Source organism: Somniosus microcephalus, chromosome 23 (genome assembly GCF_052327205.1).
Source record: "Somniosus microcephalus isolate GS21.2 chromosome 23, FLI_Smic_1.0, whole genome shotgun sequence".
In the NCBI taxonomy this organism is placed as follows: Eukaryota; Metazoa; Chordata; class Chondrichthyes; order Squaliformes; family Somniosidae; genus Somniosus; species Somniosus microcephalus.
The window spans coordinates 64,237,306-64,256,360 of record NC_141009.1 but is presented as its reverse complement, the minus strand read 5'-3'; the positions used below and the strand labels follow the sequence as shown (position 1 = coordinate 64,256,360).

Genomic DNA, 19,055 nt, shown 5'->3' with positions numbered 1-19,055 from the left:
GGTCATTGATGGCATTCTATATAAACCCACCCAAACACCCATGGTCATTGATGGTTGGCATTCTATATAAACCCCACCCAAACACCCATGGTCATTGATGGTTGGTATTCTATATAAACCCCACCCAAACACCCAGGGTCATTGATGGTTGGTATTCTATATAAACCCCACCCAAACACCCAGGGTCATTGATGGTTGGCATTCTATATAAGCCCACACCCAAACACCCATGGTCATTGATGGTTGGCATTCTATAAAAACCCCCACCCAAACACCCATGGTCATTGATGGTTGGCATTCTATATAAACCCACCCAAACACCCATGGTCATTGATGGTTGGCATTCTATATAAACCCACCCAAACACCCATGGCCATTGATGGTTGGCATTCTATATAAACCCACCCAAACACCCATGGTCATTGATGGTTGGCATTCTATATAAACCCACCCAAACACCCATGGCCATTGATGGTTGGCATTCTATATAAACCCACCCAAACACCCATGGTCATTGATGGTTGGCATTCTATATAAACCCACACCCAAACACCCAAGGTCATTGATGGTTGGCATTCTATATAAACCCACACCCAAACACCCAGGGTCATTGGTGGTTGGCATTCTATATAAACCCACACCCAAACACCCAGGGTCATTGATGGTTGGCATTCTATATAAACCCACACCCAAACACCCAGGGTCATTGATGGTTGGTATTCTATATAAACCCCCACCCAAACACCCATGGTCATTGATGGTTGGCATTCTATATAAACCCACACCCAAACACCCATGGTCATTGATGGTTGGCATTCTATATAAACCCCACCCAAACACCCCTGGTCATTGATGGTTGGCATTCTATATAAACCCCCACCCAAACACCCATGGTCATTGATGGTTGGCATTCTATATAAACCCCACCCAAACACCCATGGTCATTGATGGTTGGCATTCTAATATAAACCCCCACCCAAACACCCAGGGTCATTGATGGTTGGCATTCTAAATAAACCCCCACCCAAACACCCATGGTCATTGATGGTTGGCATTCTATATAAACCCCACCCAAACACCCATGGTCATTGATGGTTGGCATTCTAAATAAACCCCCACCCAAACACCCATGGTCATTGATGGTTGGCATTCTTTCTAAACCCCCCCAAACACCCATGGTCATTGATGGTTGGCATTCTATATAAACCCCACCCAAACACCCATGGCCCTTGATGGTTGGCATTCTATATAAACCCACCCAAACACCCATGGTCATTGATGGTTGGCATTCTATATAAACCCACCCAAACACCCATGGTCATTGATGGTTGGCATTCTATATAAACCCACCCAAACACCCATGGTCATTGATGGTTGGTATTCTATATAAACCCCCACCCAAACACCCATGGTCATTGATGGTTGGCATTCTATATAAACCCACACCCAAACACCCATGGTCATTGATGGTTGGCATTCTATATAAACCCCCACCCAAACACCCATGGTCATTGATGGTTGGCATTCTATATAAACCCCCACCCAAACACCCATGGTCATTGATGGTTGGCATTCTATATAAACCCACCCAAACACCCATGGTCATTGATGGTTGGTATTCTATATAAACCCCCACCCAAACACCCATGGTCATTGATGGTTGGCATTCTATATAAACCCCCACCCAAACACCCATGGTCATTGATGGTTGGTATTCTATATAAACCCACACCCAAACACCCATGGTTATTGATGGTTGGCATTCTATATAAACCCACCCAAACACCCCTGGTCATTGATGGTTGGCATTCTATATAAACCCACACCCAAACACCCAGGGTCATTGATGGTTGGCATTCTATATAAACCCACACCCAAACACCCATGGTCATTGATGGTTGGCATTCTATATAAACCCCACCCAAACACCCATGGTCATTGATGGTTGGCATTCTAATATAAACCCCCACCCAAACACCCATGGTCATTGATGGTTGGTATTCTATATAAACCCACCCAAACACCCATGGTCATTGATGGTTGGCATTCTATATAAACCCCACCCAAACACCCAGGGTCATTGATGGTTGGCATTCTATATAAACCCACCCAAACACCCAGGGTCATTGATGGTTGGCATTCTAAATAAACCCCCACCCAAACACCCAGGGTCATTGATGGTTGGCATTCTAAATAAACCCCCACCCAAACACCCAGGGTCATTGATGGTTGGCATTCTAAATAAACCCCCACCCAAACACGCATGGTCATTGATGGTTGGTATTCTGTATAAACCCCCACCCAAACACCCACGGTCATTGATGGTTGGCATTCTATATAAACCCACACCCAAACACCCACGGTCATTGATGGTTGGTATTCTATATAAACCCACCCAAACACCCATGGTCATTGATGGTTGGCATTCTATATAAACCCCCACCCAAACACCCATGGTCATTGATGGTTGGCATTCTATATAAACCCCCACCCAAACACCCAGGGTCATTGATGGTTGGCATTCTACATAAACCCCCACCCAAACACCCACGGTCATTGATGGTTGGTATTCTATATAAACCCACCCAAACACCCATGGTCATTGATGGTTGGCAATCTATATAAACCCACCCAAACACCCAGGGTCATTGATGGTTGGCATTCTATTTAAACCCCCACCCAAACACCCATGGTCATTGATGGTTGGCATTCTATATAAACCCACCCAAACACCCCTGGTCATTGATGGTTGGCATTCTAATATAAACCCCCACCCAAACACCCATGGTCATTGATGGTTGGTATTCTATATAAACCCACCCAAACACCCATGGTCATTGATGGTTGGCATTCTATATAAACCCCCACCCAAACACCCATGGTCATTGATGGTTGGCATTCTAATATAAACCCCCACCCAAACACCCATGGTCATTGATGGTTGGTATTCTATATAAACCCACCCAAACACCCAGGGTCATTGATGGTTGGCATTCTATATAAACCCCACCCAAACACCCATGGTCATTGATGGTTGGCATTCTATATAAACCCCCACCCAAACACCCATGGTCATTGATGGTTGGCATTCTATATAAACCCCACCCAAACACCCAGGGTCATTGATGGTTGGCATTCTATATAAACCCACCCAAACACCCAGGGTCATTGATGGTTGGCATTCTACTATAGACGTAGCAAGGGCACAATCTGAGCAAATTATACAATGCGACAATGTAATAACGGCACGGGAGTTTTCAGTCGATTACAAAACCTGTTCTGTGCAGTTGGAGAGGTTTTCTGTGAAGGAACATTTTGAAAGAGAAGTAAAAGGCTTGGCTTAATCACTTGAAGCTTCCCTAGGTTCTTGAAACTGGTGGTATTTTCCGCTCAGTGCTGCACATCTTTCTGGTGTTGGTGGTTCCCCTACTGCCAGGTCTTGACCAGTGGGCAGGAGATGTGTGAGAACGCTTCTGGGTGATGCACATCTTCCAATTTTCCACTTCCTTGTTCATCTCTGACGCGAGGGCCTAGCCAAGCCTGTTTGGTGCCTCTCTTGAGATTGGGAACTTCCAAGTTGTGGTGAATGTTCTGCCAATTGTAATTATGCTTCCAAACGACACCGCCAAACTTCTTCTAAAATGCTGGGTGAATATAGATTAATACAGTATAATTTGTCATATTTAACGCATACATTTTTTGGTACTGTTAGAAATATCAGTTTCTAGGTACAAAGGTTTAGTTTTGCTAGCAAGAAAAAATAGTACGGTTTAAAGTAAGGTTGCTATGGTGTTGATGTGGCACTAGATGGCAGTCAAGTGCTTAGTAAATACTTATTTTCTATGGTTTTTAGAAAACCTGCTGAAGATCTCTGGGGGAGATGGCCTGTGTTGTCTTATACCCTAATATTTGAGATAATGTGCTTCATCCAGTGGTGATTGAACTCGCCGATTGTAGTTAATGAGTTGGAAAAATAGGCAGCTCTAAATAAAAAAAAAACTTGCATTTATATACAGGAAACTTTCGTTTATCCGGAGGTTAAATGTCCAGAAAGCTCTATCCACCGGCAAAATTCAGGAGTCGGTTCAGATAAGCTTTTTTTCTCCAGTCGTGGCTCTGCAAGGTCTAGCTGAAGCTGTTGCTTAGCTACAGAGACGCTTGCAAGCTACGCCGACTGTTTTGAAGCACAGGGTTTGTTGCTTCACACGGCGCTCAGAAGCTCCGTATGTTTTAACATTAGCGCTGGTTTCTACGGCAGTTTTGATGGGATGGCACCAGCTCGGTCCCGTCAGTGCCGGATACCAGAAAGTTTCCTGTCGTGCCTTTCACAGCCTCCACAGCGCTTTACAGCCAATGAAGCACTTTTGAAACGATGGGGACTGTTATAATGTAAGAGAAACAGCAGCCAATTTGCTCCCACAAACAGCAGTGAAATGAATGACCAGATAATCTGTTTTAGGTATTGGTTGATGGATAAATATTGGCCAGGACACCAGAAGAACTCCCCTGCTGTCCTTCGAAATAGTGCCATGGGATCTTTTACGTCCACCTGAGAGAGGCAGCACCTCCAACAGCGCAGCACTCCCTCAGTAATGCACTGGAGTGTCAGCTGAGATTATGTGCTCCAGTCTCTGGAGTGGGACTTGAATCATAGAGTTATACAGCACAGAAAGAGGCCCTTCAGCCCATCGCGTCCGCGCCGGCCATCAAGCCCTGTCTATTCTAATCCCATTTTCCAGCACTTGGTCCGTAGCCTTGTATGCTATGGCGTTTCAAGTGCTCATCTAAATGCTTCTTGAATGTTGTGAGGGTTCCTGCCTCTACCACCCTTTCAGGCAGTGAGTTCCAGATTCCAATCACCCTCTGGGTGAAAAAGTTCTTCCTCAAATCCCCTCTAAACCTCCTGCCCCTTACCTTGAAACTATGCCCCCTGGTTATTGACCCCTCTACTAAGGGGAAAAGTTCCTTTCTATCTACCCTATCTATGCCCCTCATAATTTTGTACAACTCAATCAGGACCCCCCTCAGCCTTCTCTGTAAGGAAAACAACCCCCGCCTGTCCAGTCTTTCTTCGTAGCTGAAGCGCTCCAGCCCAGGTAACATCCTGGTGAATCTTCTCTGCACCCTCTCCAATGCAATCACATCCTTCCTATAGTGTGGCGACCAGAACTGCACACAGTATTCCAGCTGTGGCCTAACCAGCGTTTTGTACAACTTCATCATAACCTCCCTGCTCTTATATTCTATGCCTCGGCTAATGAAGGCAAGTATCCCATATGCCTTTTTAACCACCTTATCTACCTGTCCTGCTGCCTTCAGGGATCTATGTACATGCACACCAAGGTCCCTCTGATCCTCTGTACTTCCTAGGGTCCTACCATTCATTGTGTATTCCCTTGCCTTGTTTGTCCTCCCAAAATGCATCACCTCACACTGTTCAGGGTTAAATTCACGACCTTCTGACTCCGAGGTGAGAGTGCTGGTACTGAGCCACGGCTGACATGAACCTGTGACCTATTTGGAGTTGCAAGGCCTAACCTTGGAGGTGCTGATGTATTTATAGTGCTTCCTCTATCAGATTTGGACTAAACCAAAAGCATACTGTTCTGTATTTAGAAGATTGAACAATTCAGGAGTGTTTAATACTTCTTCCACTGATTGAACAGACTTCGCCACCCAATAAAAAGTGAAACATTGAGGGGAACAGACTGAGGCCTGGGAAGATATCTACTTAAGGCAGTCCAGGGACCACTGAGAGAAAAAAAAATCTCTCTTTTAATTGCGATTTCAAACCAGTAATTGGTGAGATTGTTTTGACTCTGCATGATGACGTGGAACAGTAACCAGTCTCATAGCAGCCATTGTGATCTATATTAACACCACAAAAATATTGCCAGTTCTCTACAAATAGAAGTGTTAATGTTTAAATCATCAGAAATGCTACAGGATTTCCATGATATGTAAAAGTAGGTTGCAATCAAAAATGATAGGTTGCAATCTCATCTGTCACTAATAAATCCAATAGGGAATTCAGGAGAAACTTCTTAACCCAGAGAGTGGTGAGAAAGTGGAACTCGCTGCCACAAGGAATGATTGAACATAAGAAATAGGAGCAGGAGTAGGCCATTTGGCCCCTCGAGCCTGCTCCGCCATTCAATGGCTCATGGCTCATCTCCACTTTCCTGCACTATCCCCATATCCCTCGATTCCCTTAATATTCAAAAATCTATCGATCTCTGTCTTGAATATACTCAACGACTGAGCCTCCACAGCCCTCTGGGGCAGAGAATTCCAAAGATTCACCGCCCTCGGAGTGAAGACATTTCTCCTCATCTCAGTCCTAAATGGCCGACCCCTTATTCTGAGACTGTGACCCCTGGTTCTAGACTTCCCAGCCAGGGGAAACATCCTCCCTCATCTACCCTGTCAAGCCTTGTAAGAATTGTATATGTTTCAATGAGATCACCTCTCATTCTTTTAAACTCCAGAGAATATAGGCCTAGTCTACTCAATCTCTCCTCATAGGACAATCCCCCATCTCAGGAACCAGTCTGGTGAACCTTCGTTGCACTCCCTCTATGGCAAGTATATCCTTCCTTAGGTAAGGAGACCAAAACTGTACACAATACTCCAGGTGTGGTCTCACCAGGGCCCTATATAGTTGTAGTAAGATATCTTTACTCTGATACTCAAATCCTCTTGTAATAAAGGCCAACATACCATTTGCTTTCCTAACTACTTGCTGTACCTGCATGTTAACTTTCAGTGATTTGTGTTCAAGGACACCCAGGTCCCTCTGAACACCAACATTTCCCAATCTCTCACCATTTTAAAAAAATACTCTGCTTTTCTATTTTTCCTTCCAAAGTGGTAATCTTCACATTTCTCCACATTATATTCCATTTGCCATGTTCTTGCCCACTCACTTAGCCTGTCTATATCCCCTTGAAGCCTCTTTGCATCCTCCTCACAACTTACATTCCCACCTAGCTTTGTATCATCAGCAAACTTGGATATATTACATTTGGTCCCCTCATCCAAATCATTGATGTAGATTGTGAATAGCTGAGGCCCAAGCACTGATCCTTGCGGTACTCCACTAGTTACAGCCTGCCAACCTGAAAATGACCCGTTTATTCCTACTCTCTGTTTTCTGTCCATTAACCAATCCTCAATCCATGCTAATCCATCCATATTACTCCATGTCCCATGAGCCTTAATTTTGTTTGATAACCTCTTGTGTGGCACCTTATCGAATGCATTCTGAAAATCCAAATACACCACATCTACTGGTTCCCCCTTATCTATTCTGCTAGCTACAACCTCAAAAAACTCTAACAGATTCGTCAAACACTGTTTCCCTTTCATAAATCCGTGTTGACTGCCCAATCCTATTATTATTTTCTAAGTGCCCTGTTACCACGTCTTTAATAATAGATTCTAGTATTTTCCCTACTACTAATGTCAGGCTAACTGGTCTGTAGTTCCCCGTTTTCTCTCCCCCTCCTTTCTTAAATAGTGGGGTTACATTTGCTACCTTCCAATCCGCGGGAACCGTTCTAGAATCTATGGAATTTTGGAAAATGACAACCAATGCATCCACTATCTCTATAGCCACCTCTTCAAAACCCTAGGATGTAGGCCATCAGGCCCAGGGGATTTATCAGCTTTCAGTCCCATTAATTTCTCCAGTACTATTTTTTTACTAATACTAATATCTTTCAGTTCCTCATTCTCGCTAGAGCCTTGGTTTTTCACTATTTCTGGGAAGTTTTTCGCGTCTTCTTCGTGAAGGCAGACAAAGTATTTGTATATTTTCCCTGCCATTTCCTTATTCCCCATTGAAGCGAATAATCTCGATGTCTTTAATGGGAAGCTAGATAAACACGAGGGAGAAAGGAATCGAAGGTTATGCTGATAGGGTTAGATGAAGAGGGGCGGGAGGAGACTCAGGTGGAGCATAAACACTGGCACGGACCTGTTGGGCCGAATGGCCTGTTTCTGTGCTTCCCGTTCTGTGTAATCTGTGATTCTGAAAATGAGGTTACTCAGAATAGTTGTTGATCTGTTCACTCGGCCATGTGACTAAAACGAAACATGAATTCCTGTACTGGTCTGGGTGCAGCATGTTTACTGCTGTCCTGTGACACAATGGCATGATGCTGATCATGGAAGGCCTAATGTGGCACGGATCCAACCTCATTTAACCATCACGGGTAGTCCTGAGTGGAGATACAGTTACTACCCCTCCCCCACCTGCAACCGGCGAGCGGGAACATTTGTGGCCAAGTTATCTTGAATTCCTGGCACACGTCCTATTGTTGTCCGCGAGCAGCATTGATTTGAGGCCTGGGAGCAGGTCATTTCTTCACCCTGTCAATTGGAGAATGGTGCTGGGGTGGGGAAAACATAGATTGAAGAAATAAATAGTCAGCAGCTGATAAGGCAGTGGTTACTTTAGCCGTGCCACATATGAACAGTGAGAGACAGGTAATAACCCTCCGGTCCATCCAACCTGTCCCAGCGCACTGGGCCGTATTTTCCGATGCCTGTGGGTGTGTACGGGCTGTGTACACAGCTGTAGGGACGTCGGAAATGCCGGTTTCAGGAGAACCTCCGCCCGCTGAAAACCCTGAGAAACCTTACGCCTGGTAAAAGCAGCGTCAGGCGTCAGGCCTGCTTTTACCAGCATAAGAGTTGAAAAAAGTTAAAAAAAAAAATTTAAAAATACTTTTTTTTAAAAAGGTTAGTTTATTTTTAGCCCTGTAAAAAAACTTTAATTATTTTTTTCAAAAAATTAAATTTTTGTTTAAAATATTTAATTTATTGTAATTTTAACTCATTTTAAAAACGTGATGGTTTAAAAAAAAATGTATTTAATGTTTTACTGTACTTTTGGGATGATCTCCATTCATATATTTGACAGGTCTATCTGTCAAAAGTATGACGGGAGATTCCCTTCTGCTATTGGCTGGCCTGGCCCACGTGATCCCAGGGACGCTTGCGAACCGCCTGCGCCCCTGGGATACCTGGGCCCCGCGCATTTCGAGTTTGGAGAGGCCCAGGAGCGGAAGTGTACGCACCTCGGGAGCCCTCGGGTAAGTTCGTAGATTTTTTTCCGATAGGAGGCATCTGCACGCAGGAAGCCTCCTGTCGGAAATTACACCCCCCCCCCCCCCCCCCCCACCCACCCGAAACCATGTGATCTCCTGGGAGAGGCAAAAACCTGATTAAAAACCCAGGCCAATTTGGGGGGAAATAATCTGGGAAATTCTGACCCATCTAGGCGATCCAGGAGGTCACTCTGGCAATCAATTCCCTGAAGTAACGACCTTTTGTAAGAGTTGGTGTCCAGCTCTCGCTTGAAGGAATTGAGCGAATCAGCATCCACCGCACGAGACGACAGCCTGTTCCAGAGGCCCACTATTCTCTGGGCGAAGAACCACCTCCTGACAGCTAACCTCGATCTGGCCTTTTACAACTTAACATTGTGACTCCTGCTCCTCCCTAACCTATTTAATTGGAGCAAACTCCACTGGAACACAGTTCATCATCTTATAAACCTCAGTCAGATCACCCCTAAGTCGTTGCGCCTCTAAAGTATAGAGTCCCAACCCTTTTAGCCTATCTTGATAACTAAGATGCTTTAGACTGGGAATTAGTCTAGTGGCCCTCCTCTGCACCCTCTCCAAAGCCTCAATATCACCCACCATGTGAGGAGACCAGAACTGGACACAGTATTCCAAGTGCGACCTAACCAAGGTCTTGTACAAGGACATAATAGTACACCCGGTCTTGTACTTGGTTGTCCTGTGAATGCATCCAACACCCTATTGCTCCAGCTGTCGCTTCACAGCATTGCTCATGTACCTTTAGCAAACTACTCACTCGAATGCTCAAATCTCTTTCTATCGCCACCTTCTTTAATGCTTTTCCCTGAGGGGTGTATGAATGTTGAGCATTTACCCTGCCCACATGCATAACACTGCACTTAGCCAAGTTATACATCATTTGCCAGTCATGAGCCTCAATCTCCCAACACATTAAGATCCGCCTGAAGCAGTCGAGCAAACAACATGCTCAGCAATGTGCATCTTAAACATGAGCAATGTGTTGAACACCTTTCTCAGTTTACAATGACTGATGTGGTGATGTGCACTTTTGGTCTCACATTTTGACTGTAACAGTGTTGTGTCTGGGACAACTCTGGGGAGCAGAGCTCATCTAGTGACAATTGCAGTTTGGACTGTGACACTTTATCATTTTTATTTGGGTTATTTTTAGTTATATTTCCAATTTTTCCCTTAGCGATGTAACAATATATCAAACATTTAAAAACCTTTTATCGTTAACATCAACATTCATTTTTGTTATACAAATCAAGCAATTCCATACAGGAGAGGGACCCATTTGCGGTCTTCAGTTCGCAGTGCACTTGTAGTAACTCTAGGGTCTTAACTAGCAAGTCTCTACATTGAAATTGGATTCCTTTTCAAATATGGTGGAGCTTCGATTATCCTCAGCTGCATTCTCGATTTTTATGGATAAAGCAAGGCTAGCAGCAATATTTCTTCAGTCACATCTGTTCTTCTGCTCAACTGGTACGAGCAGCTTGCCTGATGGCACAAAGGTCCCCCATGAACTTGCCTGTAACTTTAGCCATTGGACATGAGAGAACTGACCAAAAATGCTCCCTTGATGGCCACCAGGACTCCTACATGGACGGGTGAGTGCTAAAGGTAGCACGTGTTCATGCCCAGCAGTCAGCTCAGGAACTTCCTCAGCACCGAGCTTGCATAGAATTTACATCACAGAAACAGGCATTCGGCCCACTGCTGGTGCTTAGGCTCTACACGAGCCTCCTCCCACTCTGCTCACTTCATCTCACCCGATCATTCGGTTCTCCCTCGTGTACCTGTACTTCTCTACCTTCCCCTTAAATATATTTGTGCTGTTCACCTCAACTGTCCCATGTGGTCGTGAGTTCCACATTCTCATCACTTGCAATAAAGCCGTTTCTCCTGGATTTCTTATTGGATTTATTAGTGATTATCTTATATTTATGACCCCTAGTTTTGGACCCCCCCCCCCAATAAGTGGAAACAAACTTCTTGTTAAATCGATCTCCTGGTGACAGTAGCAAACCAAGCAAATCGAACGGTCCTCTCCAGGACCAAAGAAAACTACATGTAGGCCCAGCCATCCAAATATGCCAACTTAACATCAAAGGCATCTCTTGCTCAAAAGGCGAATATCTCAAAAGGTTACTGAAGAAACACAGCACTGATGTCCTGGTTCTTGAAGAAACACACATCGAACGCATCCACCAGTTCGACATGAGGATGTATCACAGGTTTTGACCTAATTGCTTTCAATAACCATCCCAAATATGGCCCGGTGTGCTATGTTAAACAAGGCATCGAAGACTGCACTGAACTCGAGCATACCAGGACTGCTGGAGTTTTCTCTACAGCAATACACGTGGAAGAGCGAACAATCTCCAATGTCTACAAACCACCGCTCCCTCCTCGTCAACATCCATCCATCCATCTCGGAGACTTTAATACCACCACACAAGGTGGGGCTATGCAGACGCCGACTAGAATGGAGAAGCAATTGTACAGTGGGCTTCACTAGAGAATAAATTCCTCCTTTTTGACGTCAAAGATCGAAGTACGTTTCATTCGTCAAGGTGGCAGAGAGAATATAACCCAGACCTGTTTCTTCTCTAAGGACAGGAAAGGAAACCCAATCATCGGTTCCAGAACCGTTCTTGACCATTTCCCCAACAGTCAACACAGGCCCTCGATCATCAACCGTGGCATCGAAATTCCTGTCATGGCATCGAAATTCCTGTCATTACATCGACGCTGGAACCACGCTGGAACTTCAAAAAGGCAGACTGGGAAACCTTCCAAAGGTCAGTTGACACCAACATCAGGTGGATTACACCAACCACCAATGCCTTCAACAGATTTATAGGAATTATTAAAGCAGCCGCAAAACGCAGTCTACCTCGGGGGTTTAGAAAGACATATATTCCTTGTTGGATGGGAGAAAGCGAGGCTGTCTACCAGGAGTATTCGCTGAACAAGAACCCAGCCACCGCAATGCTGAAGTCCTTGAACTCGGCGAGACGTGAAAGATGGAGGAGCCTTGTGGCGAAGACTAACTTCACTCACTCCAGCAGGAAAGCATGGGCCCGGCTCCGTCAACTAGGCGGGATAAACCCCGCCTATAAACACAGGATGGCCATCAGAGCAGACACCACTGCATCCCACTGATACAAACATCAAAGGCTCCGGTGGACAAAGAATTTCGATACCGGGTGAAGCGGCAGCTTTCGACAAACTTGATGGCGGCACCAAGATCGTCAACTATGTCTGATCCATTCACCTTGGATGAACTAAACGTAGCCCTGTCGACAACCAAATCTGGAAAAGCTGCTGGTGTTTACCCAGAATTCCTAAACTACTCCCACTGGTGTTTTCTGCCCCTTGTTATTCCTTATCTCCACCCATACTGATTCTACCTCCCGATCTTCCGAGCCCAGATCCTTTCTCACTACTGTCCTTATGTCATCCTTTATTATCAGGGCTACCACACCACCCCTTCCTTTTCCATTCTGCATGTCTTTTCGAAATGTTAAGTACCCTGGAATATTTAGTTCCCAACCTTGGTCACCTTACAACCACCTCTCTGTAATGGCTATTAGATTAAACCCATTAATCCCATCTCTATTTGTGCCGCTAATTCATCTATCTTGTTACGAATGCTTCATGCATTCAGAGAAAGAGCCTTTCATTTTAACTTTTTACCATTATTTCCTGCTTTCACCTTATTCGCTGATGCACTATTATAAACTCTCTGTCCCTTCCTGTCACACTGCTTATTTTTACCCAAATCGCTACACTACTCCATTGCCTTGACTTTTAAGAACACAAGAAGTAAGAGCAGGAGTCGGCCATACGGCCCCTCGAGCCTGCTCCACCATACGGCCCCTCGAGCCTGCTCCACCATTCAATACGATCATGGCTGATCATCGACCTCAACTCCACTTTCCCGCCCGATCTCCATATCCCTTGATTCTCCTAGATTTCTAAATTGCCCCATACCTGACACCTCCGCCCCCCCCCCCCCCCTACTTTTTTCAGTTTAAAGCCCTATTTACAGCCCTTATTCGATTGACCAAGACACTGGTCCCAGCCCGGTTTAAGTGGAGCCTGTCCTAACAGAACAGCTCCCTCTTTCCCCAGTACTGGTGGCAGTGCCCAATCGAAACCCCTTCCTCCCACACCATTCTTTGAGCCACGCATTGAACTCTTGTCCCTATGCTAATTTGCGTATGGCTCAGGTAACAATCCAGAGATTATTACCTTTGAGGTTCTGCGTTTGAATTTTGACCCTTGCTCCTCAAACTCTTTCAGTAGAACCTCATTCCTCGTTCTATCTATGCCGTTGGTTCCGATGTGCGATGTTCTGTTCAGTACTTGCTCTGTTCACCATAGCCGGTACATTTAAACAGACAGTGACTCTGTTGATACTGTCAGTAGTATCTGCATCACTCGCCTCACCAACAGTTGCTGACTGGTTTGCTGGCAGTAAATTCATGCTGCCTGGAATGCTCACCTTTGTAGCTGGGGGACATATTTTGGAGCAATATCTTTGGTTGCTTTCTGCAGTCTGGCAGGCAGGTATATGATAAGTTTTGAAATGGCAATCGGTAGATAGATCAGCTGTTGCAATTCCAGCTGATCCTGTTTTCGTTTGGTTAGTGAGAGTGGGAATTGATGTTGGGAAATCAATTATCCATCATCATTTAGGCTCCTCTTCCCTGGCAGATAATAAAATGGGTGCATAATCAAAGTTTCACTGTAATGTAAGTTTATCGTTGATATTGAAGTCTGTATCTGCCTGCATAAAATAAACAGCACGTCCATCAGTACGTACTCAGATGTAGTGACTGCTCTGATCGGATCTGCATAAGTCCATGTAAAAGCTCATGTCGTCACAGGTCTCTCTTGGGCAAACTAACTATTCTCATTAACACCAGGTTTGTTAAACTTAATGATGTTTATTGGCTGTTGGCAGGCACTCACTGAACTTATTAGAACGAATCAGTGCGGACGCCATCACCACCATCCTGCATAAGATGATAGAGGAGCACGTGGGCAGGTTGTGCCGTGGAGAGTATGAGAACTCTTTTCTCTCCCAGCTTGAGGAGGTAAGCGAGCCAGAACTGGCGGCTAAGCTTGCTGAATAACGGGACCCTCTTTGTGGTTAGCAAAGTGATGACAGATGGTTTGAATTAATGGACCTTCCAGATAGTTGGTTTTGTGGATGAAGACGACATTGGCCAGTGTATGGGTTTATTTGGATCTGTACGTAGTTCCTTTGTCTTGGCCTAAATGATCAAACCACAAAAGTGAAAGATTTACACATGACCCTACTATTTGTGGCGCAGACCCTGGCCACACGCAGTGAGCTGTGGAGTACAGCGCATTACCAGTACAGGTAAAAAGGGGAACTGAAAGCTGGAAATCTGTAAAAGAGGAAATACTGGAAGCACGCTGGTAAGTCAACGTCTGAAAGAAAAGTAGTTCATGTTTCAGGTGGAATCTTTGTCGGAATGATGTACCAGTTCTGATAAACGGATCAGTTTGAAATATTAAGCTATCCTCCTCTTTCATATGTGATAACCCTTTGTGTATTTCCAGTATTTAATGTATTTATTGCTGCACCAGTTTTCTCCCCATTTGTTTCTGTAGTTATCTGGGGGACATCTAGTGTCAGAGTCGCTGTATTGCAGGCCTCTGATACTTAGCGAATCCTCGTTAACATACCTGGCCACAGTTCTTCACGATTGAGCTGGGAAAGGTGAAGAGCACTTGCCCTTTAATGACAGCAAAGTCCCAACCTAGGGTAATGGCTGTGCCCCTGTGGCATATAAAACATGAGTCTAAACAGATCGCCTTCATGGTTCGGAACTCCTTTAACCCATGTATGAGATCCAGGACCTCGCTATGAGATGGATTCACGGCGAAAGTGGGAGGAAGCTGCATGGAGGGAGCGCTCCAGCCTACACTGACTTGTTACTGGGTATTCTGAAAGGGAAGTCGGCCTTCTAACAGACAGGCCTCTTTGCCAAAGCCCGTCACATAAAGATTTGGTGTAAGTAGACACTGGACGTGGACATCTACCACATCAAGGTGGCTGGCACAGTGCAGCTGCCTCATGCAGATCCTTCCAACGTGCTGAAGGCAGATGTGTATCTGATACAAATTGAGGGTCAGCACTAGATCTTCCTCCGGGGTCAGCATCACCGGTCACTCCTCGAAGCAGACCCCATGTTCCCTGTGATCAGGAAAGTACTTTTACTGTCCAAAATCTAGTGATATGATAATGTGACCCAAGGGATATAACATTGGTGTACTGGATCCTGTGACCTCGCACATGCCCCATGTGCATTTCTCCTCTTTCAGAAGGCAGACCGATGAACACTAGTGAGACGAGACCAATTGTAAACCAACAAACTGGTTTATTTTACATGAAATACATGATTGAACAGAGTACCATTTTCACAGTGAGTTTTACCTATTTACTGTGGCTCCTTATCACATCAAAAACCATAAATTATGTTCCAAGTTATCCTCCAAGTTCCCCTCCGAGTCACACACCATCCTGATTTGGAAGTATTTCATCGATCCTTCATCATCGCTGGGTCAAAATCCTAGAACTCCCTACCTAACAGCCCTTGGGAGTATCTACACCACGCGGACTGCAGCGGTTCAAGAAGGCAGCTCACCGCCACCTCCTGGAGTGCAATTGGGATGGGCAATAAATGCTGGCCTTGCCAGTGATGCCCACATCCCGTGAATTAATACATTTAAAAAAATGCAAACTTTGCTCTTGACATGGGCTTATCTGTATTACTAACTAGCACTGACTTAGCACCTCAACCTCTGCCTTAGGTAATTCCCCTACTGTGAGAATGGACCAACACTTAGACCCTCGGGTGTCACAAGACAGCCACCATTTTACAGACCAAGTTTGCAGACGAGACAAAGCTGGGTGGGCGTGTGTGCTGTGAGGAGGATGCCGAGAAACTCCAGTATGATTTGGACAGGTTGGGTGATTGGGCAGAAGCATGGCAGATGCAATATAACGTGGATAAATGCGAGGTTATCCACTTTGGTGTCAAAAACAGGAAGGCAGATTATTATCTGAATGGCAATAGATTGGGAGAAGGGGAAGTGCAACGAGACCTGGGTGTCCTTGTGCACCAGTCACTGAAGGTAAGCATGCAGGTGCAGCAGGCGGTTAAGAAGGCAAATGGTATGTTAGCCTTCGTAGCGAGAGGGTGTGAGTACAGGAACAAGGATGTCTTGCTGCAGTTGTACAGGGCCTTGGTGAGACCACACCTTGAGTATTGTGTGCAGTTTTGGTCGCCTTATCTGAGGAAGGATGTTCTTGCCATGGAGGGAGTGCAGCGAAGATTCACCAGGCTGATACCTGGGATGGCAGGAAACATAGAAGATAGGAGCAGGAGTAGGCCATTCGGCCCTTCGAGCCTGCTCCGCCATTCAATGAGATCATGGCTGATCATCCAAATTCAGTACCCTGTCCCTGCCTTCTCCCCATATCCCTTGATCCCTTTAGCCTTAAGAAATATATCCAACTCCTTTTTGAATATATTTAATGAACTGGCAGAGAATTCCACAGGTTCACCACTCTCTGGGTGAAGAAATTCCTCCTCATTTCAGTCCTAAATGGCTTACCCCTTATCCTTAGACTATGACCCCTGGTTCTGGACTCCCCGGCCATCATAAACATCCTTCCTGCATCTAGTCTGTCCAGGCCTGACAGAATTTTATAGGTTTCGATGAGATCCCCTCTCAATCTTCTAAACTCCAGTGAGTATAAGCCCAATCGACACAATCTCTCCTCATACGTCATTCCTGCCATCCCAGGTATCAGCCTGGTGAATCTTCGCTGCACTCCTTCCATGGCAAGAACGTCCTTCCTCAGGTAAGGCGACCAAAACTGCACACACTACTCAAGGTGTGGTCTCACCAAGGCCCTGTACAACTGTAGCAAGACATCCTTGTTCCTGTACTCGAACCCTCTTGCTACGAAGGCCAACATACCATTTGCCTTCTTAACCGCCTGCTGCACCTGCATGCTTACCTTCAGCGCCTGGTGCACAAGAACACCCAGGTCTCTTTGCACTTCCCCTTCTCCCAATCTATTGCCATTTAAATAATAATCTGCCTTCCTGTTTTTGCCACCAAAGTGGATAGATAACCTCACATTTATCCAAATTAAAGTGCATTTGCCATGTTTCTGCCCAATCACCCAATCTGTCCAAATCGTACTGGAGATTCTCGACATCCTCCTCACAGCTTACCCTCCCACCCAGCTTTGTGTTGTCTGCAAATTTGGAGATATTACATCCAATTCCCTCGTCCAGATCATTAATATATATTGTGAACAGCTGGGGTCCTAGGACCGATCCTTGCGGTACCCCACTAGTCACTGCCTGCCACTCGGAAAACGACCTGTTTATTCCAACTCTCTGCTTTCTGTCCGCCAACCAGTTCTCTATCCAAGTCAATACCTTGCCCCCATCCCATGTGCCTTAATTTTGCACGCTAATCTCTTATGTGGGACCTTATCGAAAGCCTTCTGAAAGTCCAAATACACCACATCCACTGGTTCTCCCTTATCTATTTTACCAGTTACATCCTCAAAAAATTCCAGTAGATTAGTCAAGCATGATTTACCTTTTGTAAATCCATGTTGACTTTGTCCGATCCTGTCACTGCTTACCAAGTGCTCTGCTATTACATCTTTTATAATAGATTCTAGCATTTTCCCCACTACCAATGTCAGGCTTACCGGTCTATAATTCCCCGCTTTTTCTCTACCACCGTTTTTGAATAGTGGGGTAACATTAGCTACCCTCCAATCCATGGGTACTGTTCCAGAGTCTATCGAGTTCTGGAAGATGACCAGCAATGCATTTACTATTTCTAGGGCCACTTCCTTAAGTACCCTGGGATGTAGATTATCAGGCCCTGGGGATTTATCGGCCTTCAGTCCCATCAATTTTCCTAACACCATTTCCCTACAAATATTGATTTCTTTCAGTTCCACCCTTTCATCAGGCCCTATGTTCCCCGGCATCTCTGGGAGGTTATTTGTGTCCTCCTTTGTGAAGGAGCAGCACGGTGGCATAGTGATTAGCACTGTTGTCTCACAGCGCCAGGGACCCGGGTTCGAATCCGGCCTCGGGTGACTGTCTGTGTGGAGTTTGCACAGTCTCCCTGTGTTTGCGTGGGTTTTCTCCGGGTGCTCCGGTTTCCTCCCACAGTCCAAAAGATGTGCGGGTTAGGTTGATTGGCTATGATAAATTGACCCTTAGTGTTAGGGGGATTAAATACGTGGGGTTACAGAGATAGGGTGGGATATGTGTTGGTGTAGGGGTTACGGGGATCGGGTGGGATATGTGTCGGTGCAGGCTCGATGGGCCGAAATGGCCTCTATCTGCATTGTGGGGTTTCTGTGATGTGAAGACAGAACCAAAGTATGAATTTAGTTGGTGTGCCATTTCTTTGTTTCCCATTATAAATTCCCCTGATTCTGACTGCAAGGGACCTACGCTTGACTTCACCAATCTTTTTCTCTTCACATATCTATAAAAGCTTTTACAGTCAGTTTTTATGTTCCTTGCTAGCTTACTCTCATATTCTATTTTCCCTTTCTTAATTAATCCCTTTGTCCTCCTTTGTTGAATCCTAAACTGCTCCCAATCCTCAGGATTATTGCTTTTTCTGGCCAATTTATATGTCGTCTCCTTGGATCTTATGCTCTCCCTAATTTCCCTTGTTAGCCACGGTTGAGTCACCTTTTTTATTTTATTTTTATGCCAAACTGGGATGAACAAATACTGTAGCTCATCCATTCGGTCTTTGAATGTTTGCCATTGCCTATCCACCGTCAACCCTTTGAGTGCCATTCCCCAATCAATCCTACCCAACTCGCTCCTCAGACCA

The 19,055-nt window shown here is 45.3% G+C and overlaps 1 protein-coding gene across 1 annotated transcript in view; it reads left to right on the top strand.

Annotated features, from left to right (window-relative positions):
• The window catches only part of LOC147101912 (anaphase-promoting complex subunit 2-like), a 51,636-nt gene that overhangs the window by 16,787 nt on the left and 15,794 nt on the right, over window positions 1–19,055 (top strand). The window contains exon 3 of the mRNA XM_085965151.1: window positions 14,092–14,224. Coding sequence (XP_085821277.1) covers window positions 14,092–14,224 — 133 coding nt within the window. The remainder of the gene's footprint in view (window positions 1–14,091; window positions 14,225–19,055) is intronic.